This window comes from Xenopus laevis, chromosome 9_10S (assembly GCF_017654675.1).
Source record: "Xenopus laevis strain J_2021 chromosome 9_10S, Xenopus_laevis_v10.1, whole genome shotgun sequence".
Taxonomy (NCBI): domain Eukaryota; kingdom Metazoa; phylum Chordata; class Amphibia; order Anura; family Pipidae; genus Xenopus; species Xenopus laevis.
The window spans coordinates 13,444,099-13,468,386 of NC_054388.1; the positions used below are offsets into that span (position 1 = coordinate 13,444,099).

General features: G+C 43.7%; 1 protein-coding gene across 5 annotated transcripts in view; it reads left to right on the top strand.

Annotated features, from left to right (window-relative positions):
* The window catches only part of LOC108702189 (laminin subunit alpha-5), an 85,567-nt gene that overhangs the window by 14,295 nt on the left and 46,984 nt on the right, over window positions 1-24,288 (top strand). For 4 of the 5 annotated variants that reach the window (XM_041578877.1, XM_041578879.1, XM_041578878.1 and 1 more), the window contains exons 3-6: window positions 19,375-19,492; window positions 21,744-21,862; window positions 21,941-22,111; window positions 22,578-22,675. In XM_041578877.1, coding sequence (XP_041434811.1) covers window positions 19,375-19,492; window positions 21,744-21,862; window positions 21,941-22,111; window positions 22,578-22,675 — 506 coding nt within the window. Of the gene's footprint in view, window positions 1-19,374; window positions 19,493-21,743; window positions 21,863-21,940; window positions 22,112-22,577; window positions 22,676-24,288 lie in introns of those variants that run through there. The other variant, XM_041578881.1, reaches the window with a different exon arrangement.

Genomic DNA, 24,288 nt, shown 5'->3' on the forward strand with positions numbered 1-24,288 from the left:
AATCTCAGCCATAAAGCAGGACAGGACTGCTGCTTACAATGGGGATCAGATAGGATCTGTGCAGCCTCTGGTACAGAATGCTCTGTTATACAGATAGCTAGAATTTCAGCCATAAAGCAAGGATGGACTGCTGCCTAGTCTGTTTTGACTGCGAGTAAAACCCTCTCTGCCTGGGGAAACACTACTGACTGAGATCTATCTGTTTGTGCAAAAGGATTTAATTAACAGACCTTACAAAGTGATTTGTCGTGGGGAGCGATTGTTGACCTTCCATTTAATTATCGGAGTCTTGCTCAGCAGAACTCTCAGACTTGGGACTGTTTGTTCTCAACCTGCCTGATGGGGGTCATTTGCTGGGTGCTGACCCGCAGAGCTGACCATGAAGACTGTGTCCCCCTCCAGACACTAAGCAGGGCTCACCCATTGCCAGGATTTGATCAACTATCCCTGGGGAAGCCTGTGACAAGCAGTAACTTTGAACTGACCAGTTCAAAGTGCTCAATTCTCCATTTATCTTTGTACCGTCACTGTGCTGAGAAGATACCATTGCACAGTGAGGGGTGGAAAATGCTGTTCAGGGTCTGTCAGTCTGTCTATCTGTCACTATAAGTGAGGACTGTCCAATTTCTTTGCCGTATAATGTCTCTTTAGTAGGGATGCACCGAATCCAGGATTCGCTTCGGGATTCAGCCTTTTTCAGCAGGATTCGGATTCGGCCGAATCCTTCTGCCCGGTAGAACTGAATCCTACTCCTAATTTGCATATGCAAATTAGGAACGGGGAGGGAAATTGTGCAACTTTTTGTCACAAAACAAAGAAGTAAAAACATTTTTTCCCTTCCCAGCCCTAATTTGCAAATGCAAATTAGGATTCGGTTCGGTATTCGGCTTAATCTTTCACGTAGGATTCGGGGGTTCGGCCAAATCCAAAATAGTGGATTCGGTGCATCCATACTCTTTAGGGTATCTGTGCAGTTTTAGGGTAGGGGCATCTTTGCCCAATGATTGTCACATGACCAGCAGTTGCAGTTCACCCAAGCTCAACCTTTATAACATGACCTATTGCATTTGTGTATATATATATATATATATAGATAGATAGATAGATAGATAGATAGATAGATAGATATGATCTGATGATAAACGTATCCTCTTCTGCCTCTGTATCTTGCTGGGTGCTGACATACTGAGTCTAAGCAGGCTGGGGGCAGCAGATTAGAGTGCAAATTATCTGCTTCCTCATACAAGAATGGGACCTGTATCCAGAATGCTCGGGACCTGGAGTTTTCTTCATACCTTGTCTACTAGAAAATCATATAAAAATTAAATAAAACCAATGGGTTGGTTTTACATCCAATGAGGATTAATTATATCTTAGTTGGGATCAAGTACAAGCTTCTGTTTTATTATTACAGAAAAAAAGGTAATCAATTAAAAAAAATTATTTCATTACAATGGAGTCTATGGGAGACAGCCTTTCCGTAATTCGGAGCTTTCTGGATAATGGGTTTCCAGACAACTTTGGCTTTACTTTTCCTTTAAACTATACAGAAGTGTAAAAGGTAAAACCTGTATTGTAAATCCCACAGTGTCACAGCCGATAAATGTAAAACCCAGGAGCCGATGTATAGAGCAGACTGGTGCCATAAATCTGACAAGCTAAGGGTGTTTATGGGGTTAGTTATCCTTTAAAATAGCAAATTCTGAATAAGCAGGGTTTGCCAGACAGCTGGAGTCAGTGCTTTAATAACCAGCATTCCTTGTGAATTTATATGACTGATAAAGGGAGAGTACAGTACTGCCACCCCTGCTTCCATTCCATCTACATAAAACCTGTTATAAAAATCGACTGCGTTTACCTTGCCCCTGTCTAAGATTTCTCAGTCTCCCAGAGCTAACCTGTGCATTCACTGAGCCTTTCTCATAAAGGGTAACCGATCCTCCTGTGTTTTGGGAGACTTTCAGTCTGATCCTGCTGTGAGTTAAAATATAATCTCTGCCGTAAAGTGAGACAGGGCTGCTGTGCTTTTGCTGGAAAGGAAGTAGAAGCAGGAAGTGCTCCTCTGCATGATAAATAAAAGTCAAGAGCAAGAGGCAATTTCTAGTGCTCTGCACCCAGATGCAGCACAGCATTTGATATCATTTCTCTGCAGATAAAGCCTTGGCTGGAGACGTCCCTGGGCCTCTATGGGGAACTGTTCGCCTGGGTTCTAAGCTGGGAATTCTCTGGGGCTTAAGGAGCGGATGGAGTTCTTTCGGAGTGAGGATTAGTTATACCTGAATTAGCTGGGGGGCCCCACCGTTGCCTTGTTTCCAGGCTGTTACTTAGAAACAAGGAGACAAAACAAAGAACTATTAACCCTTTACACGCCCAGGCATTCTGATTGCCCCTCCAGCCTCATTGGCTTGTGCAGATTTCACAAGTGCCAGTGACTTTATTGGCTGGAAAATCCCCCATTATCATGTGACCTGCAGTCTCTGCTCCTTGTTCTGGATCTGGGGGACACAACAGAATGGAAGGGTGTCGGGGTACCCAGCAGGTGTAGTGCAAATTCCTCCTAGAGATTAAGAGCCTGATAATGAAATAGCAGAGGGTTTTGTGCCGGCAAGGGGAGAGGGCCCCACATGGGGGGGGGGGTTAATTATTCAGAGAGAAAGGTGCTACAGAATTTGGCTGCCTGCCCCCACACTTGCTTAGATTTCCTTTCATCTCATCTTTATTATTTGTGCTTTAAACTTTTCTGTAGCATTTTCTTCATTTGAATCTATGTCTGCGACATATGAGGTTTTTATTAATGATCATGGTGAGATTTGTGTCCTGGGTACCCCTGAACTATAGCAGGTTATGTTTCTATATATCTGTAACCTTGTTATGAACTAAGGGGGCCCAGCCTGAAGGCCAGTTATGGGGAGATTTGGGGTGAGTGCTTATTTGTGCCCTGGGTACCCCTGGAACTATAGCAGGGTGACTGTTACCCCAATGTTTCTATATATCTGTAACCTTGTTATGAACTAATGGGGCCCAGCCTGAAGGCCAGTTAGGGGGAGATTTGGGGTGAGTGCTTATTTGTGCCTTGGGTACCCCTGGAACTATAGCAGGGTGACTGTTACCCCAATATTTCTATATATCTGTAACCTTGTTATGAGCTAAGGGGGGCCAGCCTGAAGGCCAGTTAGGGGGAGATTTGGGGTGAGTGATTATTTGTGCCCTGGGTACCCCTGGAACTATAGCAGGGTGACACCCCAATGTTTCTATATATCTGTAACCTTGTTATGAACTAAGGGGGCCCAGTCTGAAGGCCAGTTAGGGGGAGATTTGGGGTGAGTGATTATTTGTACCCTGGTTACCCCTGGAACTATAGCAGGGTGACTGTAATCCCAATGTTTCTATATATCTGTAACCTTGTTATGAACTAAGGGGGCCCAGCCTGAAGGCCAGTTAGGGGAGATTTGGGGTGAGTGCTTATTTGTGCCCTGGGTACCCCTGGAACTATAGCAGGGTGACTGATACCCCAATGTTTCTATATATCTGTAACCTTGTTATGAGCTAAATTAGGTTAAAGGTGTTTCTGTTATATATACCCCTTATATTATACACATACACTTTTTTCCTCTTTCATATTTTGGAAAGAATACAACCCCCCACCCTTTGCCCTCCACCTTGAGACAAAGCCTTCCTCCTCCCCCTGCGTTATCTCACTCGCACTTGCACGGTGCTTTATTATCAAGTAGAAACACAAATAAATGCTTTGCTCCCCTTTGATGTGTAGGATGCCGCCTCCGTTCACAAACCCACAATTATTCCAAGATCAAACTGCGCGCAAAGGTTGGATGGTGGGTGGGGGGGGGGGTGTGTAAAGAGTTGGGGGGGGAGGTCGAACGAGTGAGAAACTCAGACGTATGGGAATTTCTTTGTTTGAAAGGTTCATTCTTTAACAAAGTGACATTTTAAACTCCAACCGTCTCCCTCCCTTATTTCTGTCTCCCCCTTTCATCTCGTTCCCTCTAATTCTACCTAGAACTCTATCCGGAATTCTTCTGCCTTCTCAGTCCGCACTCCATAATCAGCTCTTCTCATCTTCTCTGGTTTCTTTGGTGGATATAAGGGCTTCCTTTCTGCCCTGTAAACCAAACAGACCTTGAAACAGAGAGGGGATAAATAGACCTGGGGGGACGTAATTGTGTCACACTTAGCTACGGTGCATGAAGGTGAAGACAAAACAAGGACCTGCCTCAGCCTAGCCAGCTTCCTCCTCTCCCACAACCACTGAGGTTGGATTTCACCTGTAATATCACGCAGTGCCAATATATGGGGCACTCTCATGGTTCTACCCAACTGATAAAAAAAATCTCTGTTAAAATCTCATTGTGCGGTGACCACTTTGGCTCGTTGATGTGGTCTTCGCTCCAATGGCCCTTGGGCCAAACAATAGGAACAGCCCTATATGGTAAAGTCCTGCAGCAGGTCGGGTACCCGTGGGTTACCCGCAAAAAAGAGAGTAACCTGTGGGTAGAACTTTCTGGTGGGGCGAGTATAGATACGGGTCTGTGGGTTTGCGAGTCACGGGTCTTTTCAGTAGGGAGTTTTACTCCTTTACACAATGTTTTTTTTTTTCCCTTACCACCAGCGGGTTGCGGATAAGGCACTTGCGGGTTGGCTAGAGGGTTTAAGTGGGTAAAAATGAGGGTTGTGGGTCCAGATTTAAAAAATTGGTTCCCTTCAGGACTCTACTATATGGCACACCTTAAGTTGGCCATATCTGGGAAAGATCCACTTTTGGCTTCTCCAAACAAGCAGATCTTTCAGTGCATGGGCAGCTTAAAGCTGGCCATAGATGTAAAGATTTTTAAAAGATCTTTCCGTTATCGTGAGACCACGATTACCTCGAATCGATCGTTTAAATGTACGATTTGTCCATCGACTAAAAAGACCTTTTCAAGTGATATTGCCAGGAAAACTGAGGGGAGCTGCCCGTTTGGCTCTACATAGATAGATTGTACTGGGACCGATAACATTTTTTAACCTGGATGAAAAATCGTAAGATGCGCGATCGTTCTATTCCCACTAAATTCACGATATTTTGACAGATTGGTCGGATTGCACAGAAATTGATTGTTCATCAACGAAAGATCTTTGCGTCTAAGAGTTAAGGTCAATGTCGCCGTTCCTTGCGCAGGTGTTGCTTCCCCCCTCGTACTCTTTTATGCATTTGGGGCTTTGCCTCCGGGTCAGGAACCTTACACACACAATAACCCTCAGTCTGGCCCCTCTCCAAAAATGCTTTTAATTAATTCATTGCCAGATTTTCAGCCTCTAAAGCTTCTTGGTGATTTATATTACTGGATTATGGCAGAAAACATTGGATACCGTATCCATATACAGTTGGTTTCTGTTCTTTGGGTTTAAAGGGACAGGATGATCAATTGATTATTTTGTGGATTTGTAGATGTGCAAAGGGAATTTATTGTTCTTAGCAATAGGGAAAATGTATAGGTTGGCATCTACCAAGTAGAGTTGCCACCTGTCCAGTTTTAACCAAGACCGAAGGGCTGCCTGGGTCTGAACAGCTTGCCAGGTTTTCCAAATTAGGAAAACTAGACAGGATTCCCCTAAATTGACGCGGCAAGTGTCACCATGTCATCACTCCGCCCTCTGTGATGTCAGCTCCTGCCTTCCCAGAAAGGGGGACGGGAAAAGGTGACAACCTACTGCCATTCAACTGTGGGCATGTGGCCTTTAGGCTGCTTAACGGCACAGGTGATTGGCTATCTGTATCTGACCTTGTCCCAGCCAATCAGCAGCTTGTCTTAGTTTCCCATCTCTTGCAATACATTTGTGTCTATAAGGCCAGAGAATAAGCCTCTACACAAGGTACAGCGCTCCCTTTGGGATGTTTGGAAGATGTTGTTGTTATTAGGAGCCGTTTGCATCACACAGGATGTTATTGGTTATGGGCCTGTGGGTTTGGGACAGGCCCGGGGGATTCCAGTGTCCAAGTGCCCCCATAATGCAATTAAATATTTAGGTCTGTCGTGGTTGAACCAGTTTAATCTTTACTAAAAATGTGCTTTGTTTGGCCAATAATGGCTTAAACGTCATTGTGGCAGAGATTCTGTTGGTGGGAACTCATGTATCAGACGCTCGAGGGAACCAATGAGTCACTTGTGGTTATTTTAATAAAATACCTTTGACCAGTCACTCATGAATAACAGGGGGTGTTTAGAGGAAATTCAGACTTATTTATTACATGAATTGGGGCTTTCGTTTTATCGCAGCAGTAGAACAAGTATGGCAGCTCCAGCTCCTTCGAATATAACCTACTGTGGGGAAGGCTGGTCATACATTCTCCTTTTAAACATTCATTTTGTGGGTTTCATTTTGGCGTGCGGTTAGGGATATCTGATGACAATGACTTGGAACAGAAAGTGCCGCTGTTTATATATCAAATATTAGGAATAATCGAGTGGTTTCTGAGAGAGTCTGGTGGGAAATCTACGCTGGTGGTTAAACGCACAATAATCCTTTCGCTCTCTTGGATTTGTGTAGTTACCTCCAGCCTTAAATAATGTAACCAAAGCCCCTTTGGATCATTAAAGTACTGCGGGCTGAACTTAAACTCTTCCTACAAATGTTCTTTATGCCGCTTCCAATGAAGGGGGCGTGAGGCTGAACAATTATTATACACATCATCTTTTTTTTTTTTTTTCATGAAATATTTGATGATTATCAACCCTCGCTGTTGTTTTCCTGCCTGTGATGTGGTGCGTAACTCGCCCCCTGCCTGCGCCGGCCTGTTCTACGTAGGTAACGGAGCGTTCCTGGCTGTACCCGCTGTTGGCACGGAACAACAATCCTCCCAGAATTAATACAAAGGAAACCTCTATGTGTCTGTGTCACCACCAGGAAATAAAAAAAGGTTCTTTGTTTGTGATCTGGCAGACGTTGCTTAATAATGTGGAAGTTGGTTACTTGGAGTTAAGGTGTCTCTGTGTTGCAAGGAGGCCCAGGTTTGATTCCAGCTTTGGCTCTGTATGACCTTGGGGCTCCCAATGTTCTTCCCTTTGCGTCAAGCATCGCAAAAAGCTACACAGCTGGAAAAGACATTTATGCTGTTGTATTTAGGTGTACAGTATATACAGAATGTTGCTCACTGAGAATGCTGGGATGTTGGGTTTATGCATGCGTATCAATATTTATGGAAATTTAAATTAACATATAATTGATATATGTTTGATGCAATATCCTTCTTCAGTAGCCTTGGTATCATGTGCTGGTCAGCAAGTATTTCCATGTTTATTTTGGTCTCCATCTGTTCCCGCTGTCTCCATCTTGCCCACTGTCTCCATCTTGCCCAATGTCTCCATCTTGCCCACTGTCTCCATCTTGCCCACTGTCTCCATCTTGCCCACTGTCTCCATCTTGCCCACTGTCTCCGTCTTGCCCTACTGTCTCCGTCTTGCCCTACTGTCTCCGTCTTGCCCTGTGGTCACCATCTTGTTTAATTGTCTCCATCTTGCCTGTTCTGTGTTAATTTGTCCTTCATTCTCCATCTTGTCTACAAATTGTCCTTCTGTCTACATCTTGCAGTTTCAGTCTCTGCCTTGCCGTACAGTCTCTATCCAATTTACTGTCTCCATCCTTCCCTACGGTCTCCATTTGCCCTACGGTCTCCATCCTTCCCTACTGTCTCCATCCTTCCTTACGGTTTCCATCCTTTCCTACGGTCTCCATCTTGCCCTACGGTCTCCATCTTGCCCTACGGTCTCCATCCTGCCCTACTGTCTCTATCCTTCCTTACGGTCGATATCTTATACTACTGTCGCTATCTTGCCCCATGGTCTCCATCTTGCCTCAAACGCTTTGTCTCCATCTTCTATACATTTTGTTATAGTTCTTTCCCTGGTGTTGCTCTAAATGTAATGCTTTGCTGTCTGCACAAAGGAGATGGGAGAAATGTGGGGCACCCCATCGCCATGCCTGACTCTTCCACTTATAGTTGCTGTTATGGGGGGGGGGGCACTTCAGTTTTGCAAACATTTCTTTCCTTTTCACAAGTCAAACAGTTGTAAGGGGGAAGGGGTTGATAGGGTACAAAAAACATTGATTTTCGGGCTTCTTTATGCTACCAATGAAGGTGTGCATGGGGTGGGAATAAGTACAAACTTTGAAGAGGGATTTTAAATCCCTCATATACTTACAGAACTCTTAATTAAGCGGAAAAAAATGTTTTGTTCCCGAGACTCCCTCGTAAGACCCCTTCCTTCGGGTTTAACCTGCAAACCTTCAGCGCCGGATCCCCTCGCTCTGCTTTTAGCAACAGGGCAAATATTTACTTTTGGTGAAGAGCAGCAAATTCACAGAAAAATCTCCCAGGAGGCGAAATTCTTTCTCTGCTCATGAGGGGACTGTGCAGATTGATGGGGAGCGTTGGGCCTGTACATGTTAATCTTTAATTCCCAGAATCGTTTGACAGCTGCCAAATGTCAAAATGGGCAAAGAAAAAACCCCAGGGTTGTTATATAGCATCACTACTGTGTATTGGATTTTCATACTGAGCAAATGGGGAAAATGTTTGGGGAACTGGTAATTATGTATTATTTGGTTACAGAAAGTGAAAAAAGTTATGATACAGGTATGGGAAACACATTATCCAGAAAACTCCTAATTACTGAAAGCCGTCTCCCATAGACTCCATTATAATCAAATAATCAAAATTATTAAAAATGATTTCCTTTTTCTGTGTAATAATAAAACAGTAGCTTGTACTTGATCACAACTAAGATATAATTAATCCTTATTGGAGTAAGGCGTTAACCCTTTTCCCAAAAGGCCCCTTAAGCCCTTAAAGAGGTTGTTCACCTTTGAGTTAACTTTTAGTATGATATAGGGAGTGATATTCTGAGACAATTTGCAATTGGTTTTGATTTTTTTTTATTATTTGTGGCTTTTGAGTTATTTGGGTTTTTATTCAGCAGCTCTCCAGTTTGCAGTGATTAGCTATCTTGTTGTTAGGGTCCAGATTACCCTAGCAACCATGCATTAATCTGAATGTGTTTTCAATAGTCGCCCAAAGTTGCCTCAGTGAGGCAACTTCGGGCGACTATAGAAAACGCAGCGCCACGTGTGCATTAGCGCAGGCGACTTTTCATTGTAGCCTATGGGGAAAAACGCTGAGGCAGTTCGGGGAGATAGTCGCTCAAAAGACGAGGCGATTAGTCGGCAGGCGACAAAATCTCCTCATTTGACATTACCCTAAAAGCTGGAAAGAGTCAGAAGAAAAAGGCAAAATAATTAAAAACACAAAAGTTGCTTAGAATTTGCCATTGTATAACATACTTAGGGCAGAGACACACGGTCAGAATCGGGGAGATTAGTCGCCCGGCGACAAATCTCCCCAAAACTGCCTTCCCACCGGGTAGAATCAGAATCGCCGGCGGGGTGGCACTCGGAGCACTTCGTTTTCTGAAGTTTCCTCATGAGGCAACTTCGGAAAACGAAGCACTCTAAGTGCAGTACCGCTGGCGATTTACATTCTAGCCGGCGGGAAGGCAGTTTGGGGAGATTTGTCGCCCTGAAGAAGAGGAGATTTGTCTCCGGGTGACTAATCTCCCCGATTCTGACCGTGTTTCTCTGCCCTTAAAGTTAAATTAAAGGTGATCCACTCCTTTAATTATGTAATGCTTGTTATATACGTATCTGTGGCCCTGCAGATTGCAAGCCACAAGGAACAGATAACTATATCTGGAATTCTTATATTTACAGCACTGCAGCCTGGAGAGGCCCATCGGTGATTGAGCCAGGAGAGATTAGAGACACGCAGCAAACAAAGCCACCAAAATACTTACTTATGTAATCCTCTAAGTATGACACAGGGCAGTCTCATGGAAGTGTTAGTAAAATAATTGCTTTCGTTTTACAGTTCTGGGACATTTCGAGTTGTGGGAATGGGTTCTCCGCTTTAAGTGCTGCTTAGCTGACAGGGGCAGGACGCTGATAGTGATAAAAAGAGGTAAATCTGCGGCATTTCTATTGCCATGCCCTGTAATCTCCAGTCCAGCTGTTAAAAGCATCTTAATGAGGAGGCGCTGCCAGGGCTTTTAAGTTTTGACCTTGATGGAAATTAGAGTTCAGGGAGAATCTCAGCACAGGATTCCTGTGTAATTTCCGTAGATAAACTCAGTGTATTGCATGGCCTTAGTTATATGGGAACCAATCCTTCACCTCCTTACTCTCTTAGATATTATTTTAATGGGAATATTGGCTAAATGTGGTTTTAGTTCTCCCAATCCTGCAGGCTAAATTACACAGAATACTCTTTAGTATATTTTAAGGGAAAATGTATCTCTCATGTATTATAAGGGATAATGTAAATCATAAGGATATTATAAGTCACTGAGGGGTTCTGTGACCATATAAAGACACAAGGCTGCAGGCTGAGTTATACAGGGAACTCTGAGTATCACTCATGTATTCTAAGGGATAATGTACCCCCTACTGTAAATGATAAGGATATTCGAAGTCACTGAGGGGTTGTTCTGTGACCATATAAAAGTACAAGGCTGCAGGCTGAGTTATACAGGGAACTCTGAGTATCACTCATGTATTATAAGGGATAATGTACCCCCTACTGTAAATGATAAGGATATTCGAAGTCACTGAGGGGTTGTTCTGTGACCATATAAAAGTACAAGGCTGCAGGCTGAGTTATACAGGGAACTCTGAGTATCACTCATGTATTGTAAGGGATAATGTACCCCCTACTGTAAATTATAAGGATATTAGAAGTCACTGAGGGGTTGTTCTGTGACCATATAAAGGCACAAGGCTGCAGGCTGAGTTATACAGGGAACTCTGAGTATCACTCATGTATTATAAGGGATAATGTACCCCCTACTGTAAATGATAAGGATATTCAAAGTCACTGAGGGGTTCTGTGACCATATAAAGGCACAAGGCTGCAGGCTGAGTTATACAGGGAACTCTGAGTATCACTCATGTATTATAAGGGATAATGTACCCCCTACTGTAAATGATAAGGATATTAGAAGTCACTGAGGGGTTCTGTGACCATATAAAGGCACAAGGCTGCAGGCTGAGTTATACAGGGAACTCTGAGTATCACTCATGTATTATAAGGGATAATGTACCCCCTACTGTAAATGATAAGGATATTAGAAGTCACTGAGGGGTTGTTCTGTGACCATATAAAGACACAAGGATGCAGGCTGAGTTATACAGGGAACTTCAATAATGTATTATAAGGAATAATAACCCCCTTTTGTACTATTATAAGGATATTAGAAGGCACAAGCATATATTCCATTGCCTGTAGATATGAAGATTACTATAGACGGGTCTAATCTGTATTAAACATCCATTTTCCGGCCCTGCAGCGCTTTCCCTGGTAACACTGTAAGCGATTCCTTTCTCTTATTACAGTTACCTTTTGTTCTAAACTTCATTAAATAAATTAATGGCCGTGCCCAATCAGCCAAGAGAAAAGCCGCCTGGTACCAACTAATCCCAGGAGCATATCTGATATTCCATCGCCTGGTGCTGCCGGGATGTGACGGGAGATGAAAGCGTTAACAGGCTGGAATTTATTGTAGGAAATGTATATGAATTATAACAAGTGCTGATGCCCCGGGGACTTAATATAAATACAGTGCAGGAAAGAAACACACAGTCAGCATAAATCAGTCATATTTTATTTACGTAACAAATAGAAAAAGTCCTAGGGGTAATTTAAGCAAAGTGTTGCTATTAAAGCCTATTAAACTAAACCCTAAAAATTATTATGGTTAAAATGCCATATTTTATATAGTGAACTTATTGCACCAGCCTAAAGTTTGAGCTTGTCAATAGCAGCAATGATCCGGGACTTCAAACTTGTCACAGGGGGTCACCATCTTGGAAAGTGTCTGTGACACTCACATGCTCAGTGGGCTCTGATTGGCTGTTGAGAAGCTAAGCTTAGGGCTCGTCACTAATTATCCAGCAGAAAATGAGCTTCCCCTGTAATATAAGCTGATGCTACAGGTTTGCTGATTATTAAATTCTGATGCTAATTGCACTGGTTTCTGTGCTGCCATGTAGTAATTATCTGTATTAATTACTAATCAGCCTTATATTGTGACATTTCTATTCTATGTGTACTGTATATTGTGAGTGGGTCCCTAAGCTCAGTAAGTGACAGCAGCACAGAGCATGTGCAGTGATTTATCTGAAATATAATGAATTCTCCCTGGTTTTCTCCCTGTATAATGACTAATTAATGTTTAACTCTGGGGTAAGAATAGAATATAACCCTCTGTTCATTTGTATGCACGGCAGCAGGAATGCTGGGAAGGGAACCAAGTGTTGCTCCTAAAATCCCATTGTCATGGAATACCCAGTTGGCGGAAGGTCACCCACTGGGTGCTATTAATTAGCCAGATTGGCTTGGGCCTTTACTGGGTTTCATCAGTGCAGAGTTATCTGGGCCAGCGCAAGTGGTACCATAAAGTTCCACCCTGATATTTTATTCCCAAACCCAAGCAGAGGGATCCATCCAGCAGGGACAGACCAAATGCATCCGAGGGGGGGGGGGGAGGGAAGAGAGAGGCATTCGGGAGGTCTGTGAACAAGTGTGAAACAAAGGCGGGTAGGGGGAGGTGAGGAGAGAGCTGGCACCGTGACATGGGGAGGGCACAGAGAAAGGCAGCGAGGTGCAACTTGGGATGAAACTGAAAAAATATCCAGCAAAATACTCCCCTAATGCAACGCTACTGTCTCTTGTTTTTATCAGCGAGCGGTTCACCAGTTCATGTAGTAAATTATAAAATCAAGCGTTTGGCTCATTTTCAATCCCCAGGTGCTTGGTTTATTCTCTGCATCTGTCAGGATGAAAACAAAATAGAGGCGACTGCAAGACGAATGAGCAGGTTTTGGCTAAAGATTCTCCACCTGCATTTCCCTCGTGGATCCACATGGAGCTTGTACCATCCACACTACTGAGTCAGACTCTTCTTCTTCATATATATATATATATATATATATATATATATATATATATATATATATATATATATATATATATATATATATATATATATATATAACAAAGCAATGTGATAGCACTCCAAGGATTTATGACATAGACATCAGTCAAGCGAAAAGGTTTATTGTATCCGACGTTTCAGTTCCAGTGCGGAACTTTCATCAGGGAAGAACCGGTGGTGTGTACAGTGGGACGTTTAAAACGTCTATTTGGCGCCAAAAGCCGTTGCCTGGCAACCAGTAAACAATGTGAACATCGTGCAAATGGTTACATAGTGAAAATACATGGCAGACATTATGTGCGTATCTGGCATAGTATACAAAGAGTTACAGACCTATTCACAGACACCTCTCTCTGTACATCTCACAGTTAACACATATGTAGTGATATCGCAACATGAGGGCGTGATTACCCTAAGTGGGCGTGGCCGGAGCTCCGTCCAAGGTCCTGTAGTGGTGGAGTAGCGCTCATTAGAGCTAAGGGCTGCAGTGGGACTGGATAGCGCATCACGTCTGGGACACGCCTCTTGGTAACCATGCACAAACCTCATAGCAGCGCCAGTAGCGCTTCACAGCAGTGAGTTTGGGACATCGTGGTATAGTAGTCAGTCTGCGGAAATCCGCCGGCTGGCCCACATCTCCACATTAAGTCCCTTAGAAAGTGCGGAACATAGGCGGCCCAATGATAATTCGTATAAAAGCATACCACCTCTTGTCCATATCCACATACCAAAACTAGGACGGAGCCATATACGGGGGAGCCCATTACTAACGGGTAACGCCTCAGGTAAATGCTACAATTACTGGAGAACAGAGGGCACCATTAGTGCCAGGGTGTATAAGGAATCATTGGTCTGAAAACTGATAAAAACAATTAAAACCAAAAGTAAGCAGAATACTGTCACTTAATGGGTCCAGCAAGCAAGCTGTTGGTGTGAGGGCAGCAGAACATTAATACATACAGAGTAGAGTTTGTATAACAAGGAAACTTATATGTAGACCAAGATATGTTTAAAGAAAGCAGCCCAAAGGTAAAGTCTCATTCAATCCATGTGGTGTTACAGTATTCAGTTTATGTATCCATCTGGATTCTCGTCTTAGGAGCGCTTGATCTCTGTTACCCCCTCTCGCCAGAGGAGGTTGGTGATCAATCACCATACACCTAAATGTAGGTAGTGTATGTCCTTTCAGTAAAAAGTGCTTAGCAACGGGTTGTTGGGCTTTACCTTCCTTCCAAGCTTTACTGATGGATGAGCGGTGGTTGGCAATCCTTTCTTTCACTGTGGTGCAGGTTTTGCCCACATAGTACATCCCACATGGGCATGTTATGAAATACACAACGTAAGTTGAAGTGCAGCCAAGTCTATGCCGTATTTTGTACCTTTTACCCGTATGTGGGTGGGGAAAATCAGGTCCTGTGAGAAGACATCTACATGTAACGCAATCAGGGCATTTGTAGCAACCTAACTTGGACTGTTGGGACAGCCAGTTGGTGTGTGTACTTGGTGTTCCTTCCATATCTGTTCTGACCAATAGGTCTCTAAGATTTTTCCCTCTTCTGTAGCCCATCATGGGTTTTTTGGCCGAATAGAGACTGAGAGATTCGTCCATGTTCAACATAGGCCAGTGTTTATCAATGCTTGCTGTGAGTTGATGAGAAGCAATGGAGAAGGTGGTACTGAATATTAAAGGGTTGACAGGCTGTTCTTTTTTTGTGGTTGAACAAAGCAAATCTGATTGTGTATGTTTCAGTGCTCTATTGAGTTGCGAAACCAGCAAATCTTGTGAGTAGCCCCTCTCCAAAAATCTGTCAAGCATCTCACGTAGTTGGAGTTCGGCAGTCTTTCTCTCATTGTTGTTGCGTATGACCCTTAGGAACTGAGAATAGGGAATTCCACGTGTTGTAGCTGGAGGATGATTGCTGGCAGCATGCAGTATGGAATTTCGATCTGTTGTTTTCCGGAATAATCGTGTCCCTAGTGTACAGTTTTCCAAAAAGATGTTGAGATCTAGAAAGTCAATGTCCTTCTTGCTATGATTAAGTGTCAATTTGATGGGACTATCCAACATATTGAGATGTTGATGAAAGGATAGTAGGTCTTCCTCCGTGTCAGTCCATATCATAAACAGGTCATCTATGTAGCGAAAATATGTTAATATGGACTTGCCCAGATAAGGATAAATCTGAGTCGTCTCAAAGGCGGACATGAACAGGTTGGCATATGAAGGTGCCAATGCACTGCCCATAGCTGTGCCCGACGTTTGGAGATAGAAAAGTTTTTCAAATCGGAAGAAGTTTCTCGTTAGCGTGAGTTCTAGTAGTTGAATCAAAAACTCCACAGGGACATCCTTCGGGGGTGTGGATCCTAGTGCACGTCTGCAGGTTTGAATTCCCTGGTCATGTGGGATAACTGTGTACAAACTGGTGACATCCATTGTTACTAGTATACAATCAGGTGGGAGAGATGGCAACTCCTGGAGTCTTCTGATCACGTGGCTGGAGTCCTGGGTGTACGAGGGCATAGAATGTACCAGAGGCTGAAGGTAGTGGTCAATATAGGTGGAAACTGACTGGTACAGGGAGCCAACAGCAGAGATAATTGGTCTGCCTGGAGGTGCAGATAAAGACTTGTGTACTTTGGGCAGAGTGTAGATAATCGGTGTCCTTGGATATTGTGTAATTAGATAGTCATAAGTGTTATCATCTAGCCATCCCGCATCCCTAGCCATGTGTAGACAGCCGTCCAATTCTTTCTTGAATTTGTTAGTTGGGTCTACAGGGAGTGGTCTATAAGTAGCGACATCCGACAACTGTCCCAGGATCTCATTCCTATAGTATGAATAGTCCAAAAGCACAATAGCACCCCCCTTGTCTGCTGGTCTGATGACCAAATCCTTGTTCATTTTCAAGGAAAAATCTTAGAGACCTATTGGTCAGAACAGATATGGAAGGAACACCAAGTACACACACCAACTGGCTGTCCCAACAGTCCAAGTTAGGTTGCTACAAATGCCCTGATTGCGTTACATGTAGATGTCTTCTCACAGGACCTGATTTTCCCCACCCACATACGGGTAAAAGGTACAAAATACGGCATAGACTTGGCTGCACTTCAACTTACGTTGTGTATTTCATAACATGCCCATGTGGGATGTACTATGTGGGCAAAACCTGCACCACAGTGAAAGAAAGGATTGCCAACCACCGCTCATCCATCAGTAAAGCTTGGAAGGAAGGTAAAGCCCAACAACCCGTTGCTAAGCACTTTTTACTGAAAGGACATACACTACCTACATTTAGGTGTATGGTGATTGATCACCAACCTCCTCTGGCGAGAGGGGGTAACAGAGATCAAGCGCTCCTAAGACGAGAATCCAGATGGATACATAAACTGAATACTGTAACACCACATGGATTGAATGAGACTTTACCTTTGGGCTGCTTTCTTTAAACATATCTTGGTCTACATATAAGTTTCCTTGTTATACAAACTCTACTCTGTATGTATTAATGTTCTGCTGCCCTCACACCAACAGCTTGCTTGCTGGACCCATTAAGTGACAGTATTCTGCTTACTTTTGGTTTTAATTGTTTTTATCAGTTTTCAGACCAATGATTCCTTATACACCCTGGCACTAATGGTGCCCTCTGTTCTCCAGTAATTGTAGCATTTACCTGAGGCGTTACCCGTTAGTAATGGGCTCCCCCGTATATGGCTCCGTCCTAGTTTTGGTATGTGGATATGGACAAGAGGTGGTATGCTTTTATACGAATTATCATTGGGCCGCCTATGTTCCGCACTTTCTAAGGGACTTAATGTGGAGATGTGGGCCAGCCGGCGGATTTCCGCAGACTGACTACTATACCACGATGTCCCAAACTCACTGCTGTGAAGCGCTACTGGCGCTGCTATGAGGTTTGTGCATGGTTACCAAGAGGCGTGTCCCAGACGTGATGCGCTATCCAGTCCCACTGCAGCCCTTAGCTCTAATGAGCGCTACTCCACCACTACAGGACCTTGGACGGAGCTCCGGCCACGCCCACTTAGGGTAATCACGCCCTCATGTTGCGATATCACTACATATGTGTTAACTGTGAGATGTACAGAGAGAGGTGTCTGTGAATAGGTCTGTAACTCTTTGTATACTATGCCAGATACGCACATAATGTCTGCCATGTATTTTCACTATGTAACCATTTGCACGATGTTCACATTGTTTACTGGTTGCCAGGCAACGGCTTTTGGCGCCAAATAGACGTTTTAAACGTCCCACTGTACACACCACCGGTTCTTCCCTGATGAAAGTTCCGCACTGGAACTGAAACGTCGGATACAATAAACCTTTTCGCTTGACTGATGTCTATGTCATAAATCCTTGGAGTGCTATCACATTGCTTTGTTATATTATTTTCTACGAATTAGCACCCAGGTTATTTCCCTGGCTTATGGTGTGCGCTCCCTGTGTCTGTGTGTGTATATATATATATATATATATATATATATATATATATATATATATATATATATATATATATATATATATATATATATATATATATATATATATATATATATATATATATATATATATATATAATGGAGGATTGTATTGATTAACCTCAGGGCTAAAACCAAACATCTCACTTATTCAGATTATTCTCATGACCTTTCAGGGGAAACTCAGTGGGTGAGAGCGTCTGTGCCAGGCTCGGCATATTGAGGGCATTGTGCTTGGACTTTGAAGTCCAAAAAGGCTTTTATATATTCACGGGCTGGTCAGGTGATGGAGAATCCAGTAGATCAGCAATCAGATCAGTCATGAAGGGTCTGTTTTAGAACATTGCTGCCAGGCTCAGACATTTATTCCCATGATCAGGGCAGAGACATGTGCTGCTATTTCGGGAGATGTGTCGCCCATCAACTAATCGCTTCTTTGGGCAACTAATCTCCCCGAACTGCCTTTTCTAGAATGTAAATCGCTGGTGGGATGCACTTGGAAAATTCCTTTTTTCGAAGTTGCCTCACGAGGAAACTTCGGGCGACTTCGGAAAGCCGAAGTGATCTGATTGCCATCCCGCCAGCGACTGCACGCTGTGCCTGCATTTGACAGTCGCGTCGGATCAACGCTACAACTTCACCCGACATTTCTATCTTTTACCTTATTTCTGTCGCATCGTGCCGGATCACGTCGAAAACGTCCATGAAATCCTACCCTTTATATCTTGAACTGCTGACTTCCTGCTCTGCATAACCGTGAGCTGCTCCTGGATTCCTAGTGAAAGACTCTAGTGCTGTTGGTAATAGCATGGTTGTGTGGTAGTAAGAGAAAGCCTGAATCCTCCAACTTGCTCTCAAATTAAATGATTCACATTTATATATTATTTTCTGCAAGGGCATAAATGCCAGTGTGCCAGCCTTTGCTCACGTAGTCTCCGTGGGTGACTCTCTAAGCGATTTCTAGATGTTTCTCCCTGACAATATTTATTATTTGTGGTTTTAGAGTTATTTAGCTTTTTATTCAGCAGCTCTCCAGTTTGCTATTGCAGCAGTTGGGTTGCTAGGGTCCAAATTACCCCAGCAACCATGCACTGATTTGAATAAGAGACTGGAATATGTATAGGAGAGGCCTGGATAGAAAGACGAGTAATAAAAAGTAGCAATAACAATACATTTGTATCCTTACAAATAATTTGTTTTCAGATGGGGTCAGTGACCCCCATTTGAAAGCTGGAAAGAGTCAGAAGAAGGCAATTCATTTAAAAATGATTAGAAATAGAAAATGAAGGCCAATTGAAAAGTTGCTCAGAATTAGCCATTCTATTACATACTGAAAGGTTAACCCTTGCACGGGGAAACAGAAATATCCAAAGGAGGGTTTATAATGCTTGTGGGTTATTTCCAGCATCAATAAATATCCGCGAAACATGGGGAAATAAGAGCGCGGGTGCTGCCAATAGCTTGACGTCAACAAATCAGCCTTGGCACCCGGGCGACGTTCCTCAGAGCTAGCGAAACACGTGGAGCAAAAGATTATCAGCGGCAGATTATAGTGAGAAGGAGAAACAATGGGGGGACACAGATCCTCTGCTAACACATCGCACGCCGAATATAAAGAGAAAAGTGCTGTGCCGCGTACTCCCCGGCTTGTGCCAGACAACGGCTCTTCCCCGGGGGCAGCAGAAATACCCAGCACGGTGATGGATGGGAAAGTGGAAAGTTGGCTGTTGAGACTTGTGCAGAGCTCTCGGCAGTGAATTCCTTTAATGGCCAAGTCTGCCTAGAAACGTGAACTTGAGACATTTATAACCCTAATTGCTCTCTGCTCTTCCTTCAGGTTTTCCACGTTGCCTACGTCCTAATTAAATTCGCCAACTCGCCCCGACCTGACTTGTGGGTGCTCGAGAGGTCCACGGATTTTGGGGTTACCTACCATCCCTGGCAATATTTTGCCTGTAAGTCTTATGGCTCTGTCTTATTGCTTTATTTGTGTATCAGGTGGGAACTGGACCCAGGGACTGCGGGACCTTTTAATATAAAGGATAGGTTGGTGGGCTTTGGAATGAGCGGAAAGACCTCTCTGTTGGATATGAATATATGAAGGCACTTCCTACTGAATTAATGCATAAACAATGGTGTATGGTTATGTTCTTTTTACAAAAAGTCATGTCAAAATTAAAAATGACAAAAAGGAAGAAAAGTTATGTGGTCGTTTCTCCCCAGTCCAAGGGTTGTCAGTCGTTTTTAAGCATACAAAAAAAAAAAAACAAGCTGGGAAGGGACCCACTGGAAGTAAAGTAGTAGCCCAAGTATTAATAAAGTAAAAAAGACTTTTATTAGGACATACATAAGCCAAATACGTTTTGTGCCTGAGTGGGCACTTACTCATAGCATATAACACATATCTATTAAAGGAGAAGGAAAGCTACGGAGGCATTTTATTGCCAATAGATTAGCTGAAATTGTGCAAGCTAGAATGCTTTATCTATTCTGTAGAATGTTTTACCATACCTGAGTAAAAAGCATTAGAAGCTCTCTGTTTGTTTAGGATAGCAGCTGCAGTATTAGCTTGGTGTGACTTCACTTCCTGCTGAGTCTCTCCCTGCTCACTTATAGATCTGGGCTCAGATTACAGCAGAGAAGGGAAGAGGAGCAAACTGAGCATGCTCAAGCCCTAGCCCTGGAGGTTTAAGCTGAAAACAGTTAGTCTGATACAGAAGCCCATGAGTACACAATAGAAGGAAAGAAATGTGCTGTTTCTTTTGACAGAGGACTCAGAGCAGAATTACTTTGAGGGTTTACTGGTACATTTAGATGGATCTTTCTGATAAGGCTTACTTAGTTTTAACCTTTGCTTCTCCTTTAATAAGTGCCCACTCATGCACGAAACGTGCTAGGCTTATGTATGTCCTAATAAAGTCTTTTTTTACTAGTACTTGGGCTACTGCTTTACTTCCAGTGGGTCTCTTCCCACCTTGAGAGAGAGTGCCGGGCACAAAACAGAACAGAGAAAGGGTGTTTGTGGGATCTCTGTAAGGGCAGTGGTACAGTGGGGGGTGGGTATTAGTTGGATTAGAGCAATGACGAATTATTTCTACAAATAATTAGTATATCTGCCGTGTGGTTGCTGGGGGTGACTGATACCTAGAAACCATGTAACATTAGGGCAGAGATAGACAAGAAGATTCGGGGAGATTTAGTCACCCGGCGACTAGTGATGGGCAAATGTATTCGCCAGGCGCGTGTTCGCTGTGAATTCCCGTGATTTGCCGCCGGCGAATAAATTTGCGAAACTGCCGTGAAAGTTTGCTGGGCGTTTCGCGAATCGCGAAACGCCCCAAATTCGCCCATCACTACAGGCGACAAATCGCCTCTTGTTCGGGTGACATCGCCCCGAACTGCCTCCCTGCTGGCTACAAACTTCGGGCAACGAAACGCTCCTAGTGCCATCCTGTCTGCGATTTAGATTCTAGCCGCGGAGCCAGATCAGGGAGATTAGTCGTCTGAACAAGAGGCGATTTGTCGCCGGGCGACTAAATCTCCCAAAATCTTCTTGTCTGTCTCTGCCCTTAGGAGAAAGGAAATATAACATATAAACCAATAGCAAAGTTGCCTATGACTTTTTGTTTAAGGTATAGTTCCCCCTTTAATTTTCTCTGTCCGTGTCCCTTGGGTGCTAATTACCTTCTGTCTGTCCTTCTCCTGTTCCTGCCGATGTCTCTTAACCTCTCGATCCCTTTCTCCAGAATCCTCATTTCTATTTTTAAAGGCTCAGAGTCCTTATAAGGATTTTTACAGTTCGTAAGGAAAAAAAAAAGTCTATATTTTTGTTTGCCTGGAGCTGCCACAGATATGCACAGTGTTATCTGGCCCTAAAGGGCAACTTGAACTGTGATCTCATCTGTCAGTAGGATTATTTAAAGGGAAAGAATGTTGATAGAGCTGTTAAACTTGAGGTTAATAGCTAGTGCCCCTAACTTTGGGGGTTGTTGCTGAGCAGAAGTTGTAGATAAGGATAGAAGATAAGGATAGAACGGCAGATTAGGATAAAATGATAAGATTATATAGAAGGGCAGTACACCTTTATACCTGTCCAACCTGCAACTCCTGTGCCATCTATAGACATTCAGTTGTTGTCGGGCCCTTTGTGATTTCCTGCTCACTAATGAACGTCTTTCCCTTTGCAATAAAATCTTCCTGTCCCAGCATCCAAGAGAGACTGCCTGGAGCGCTTCGGACCCCAAACTTTGCAGAGGATCGTTAGGGACGATGATGTCATTTGTACCACCGAGCATTCCCGTATCGTGCCGCTGGAGAACGGAGAGGTGTGTCTGCTACTCCCGAAAACTCCCTGCAGCTCCAGCCAATCAGTGTTTTGCTAACTGACCCCTCTTTCATTTCAGATTGTGGTCTCTTTGGTAAACAAACGCCCCGGTGCCATGAATTTCTCATACTCCCCCCTTCTGATGAACTTCACCAAAGCCACAACCATCCGCCTGAGGTTCCTAAGGACCAACACCCTGCTGGGACATCTTATGGGCATAACGCTGAGGGATCCCACAGTGACCCGCAGGGTAAGAGATCTTCCTAATTATGTAGCACAGTTTTTTGTAAAACACAGAGGGTTATTGCAGGTGCAGGGAGTTATCATTTCGATAAAGCGGCACAGGCTGCAGGTGGGTCAGCCCTTCTGTATAATAACTTACATTATTCTTAGCTGCCCCAGAGAATTGACCCAGGGCAGTTGCCCCAAAGAAGACAGTTATACAATGCCATCTGCTGGTTACACGTGGTATTGCAGGGAATCTATTTTATGTATTTCATCCCTAGGGGTGGGTTATTTGCACCCTGATAATAATAATAATAATAATAATAGCCTCGCTGCTTAGGTGAAGCAACTTAATTGGCAAATGTGCATGTGATAGTTCTGCACTGGGAGTGATGAGTAAATCCACTGGGGAGTTGGGGGATTTTTCTATTTCCTGCTACTTTTACCCCAGGATTGCACATTTCAAGTGACCTATTTGCTTATATTTCTAGTATTACTACAGCATCAAGGATATCAGCATTGGTGGACGGTGTGTATGTAACGGGCATGCGGAGGTGTGCAACGCCAAGGATCCGGCCAACCCCTACAGGTGGGTGCATTCTTTTTCACTGGTCCTTATACGATCTGCAACTGCTTAGAGGCAATTTTATCAAGGGTCGAATTTGAAAAACTTCGAAATTCAAAAAGACCAACCGAAATTAGATTGAAGGTTTTTTTGGCCAAATAGGTCAGTTTTCGGCTGAATAGGTCCGTTCTTGATCGGATTCAAATCGTACGAATCGAAGTAATATCGCATTAGAATTCAAATATATACGATTCAAAGTTTTCCAAAGTCCACCAATTGACTCCAAATGGGTTCTAGGAGGTCTCCCATAGGCTAAAACAGCAATTGGCCAAGTTTTAGATGGCGAATGGTCGAAGTTGAATTTTTAAAGAGACCGTACATGATAAATTTCGAAATTGGAATTTTCTAATAATTTTTCAAATTCGAATCGAATTTGGACTATTCCCTAGTCAATTAAAATTTTCACTTCTGCCCCTTAGTGTATTGCTTGCTCACGTGGGGCCTCGTTGCATGGGGGACCCTATAGGTGCAACCATATCACAATGTCAGATTATAATATGAAACCCTGTATCCAACAATATCTGTATGTGCATAGGCCATTCTTAGACTGGCTTTTGCCACCCTTGCTGGGAGGTTGAAGGGGTTAATACCAGCATTAGGGGCACCTGGTTTATGCTAATGCAGCGGCATCTGTAGGGAATTGCAACGCTTGGACACGTAATATCTAGGAAGATTAAATGGCGCTTATCAGAGCCGGGCCAACCCGAGCAGTGCCCTAGGCAACCTGGTGGGCCACGGCGCCGGCACGCGAGTGAGCACGCACGAAATAGCGCTCTTGAACGCATGTGCAGAAGCTCATTTACTTTTACCGAAATTCCAGCAGCGCCGAGAGAGATGGAAACTGTGCTTGTGTGCGCATGCGCAGAAGCGCATTTACGCACAGAGATTACAGCAGTGGCCGGGGAGAGACGGGACCGGACATGGGGTAGGCGAGAGAGCGCCCCCCAGCTTTGCGCCCTGGGCACGTGCCTACTCTGACTACCCCTAGTTCCGGCCCTGGCGATTATCCATGTATCTGTCAGCAGCTCTCTCTCTCTCGCTTGCCTCCGGGCTGGGCTTGTACATTTGTCAGCTGTCTGTGATCAGGAACTTTCTGTAGCACCCGAGGGCCCGTCACCCGTAACCTCTATGATCATTAATCATTCAGGGACTCTCACTGCTCTGCTACTGATTTCTCTTTGCATTTCTGTGGTAGAGAGGAAACCGCATGAATCACTTTTGCAGTCTCCTTCCTTCCATTTATGCATTTAATTTGCAATGAGAAGCCCTATTGCAGCTCTCTCCAGTGTGTACAAGTACAAATATACGGAGAAGGAATGTTCTGGGCACACAATAAGCTAAACCCTCATACATTACTGTCTAAGGGAAACAATATGGCACCTCCTTCCCATATGTATAAATACAAATATACAGAGAAGGAATGTTCTGGGCACACAATAAGCTATACCCTCATACTGTACTGTCTAAGGGAATCAATATGGCACCTCCTTCCCATATGTATAAATACAAATATACAGAGAAGGAATGTTCTGGGCACACAATAAGCTATACCCTCATACTTTACTGTCTAAGGGAAA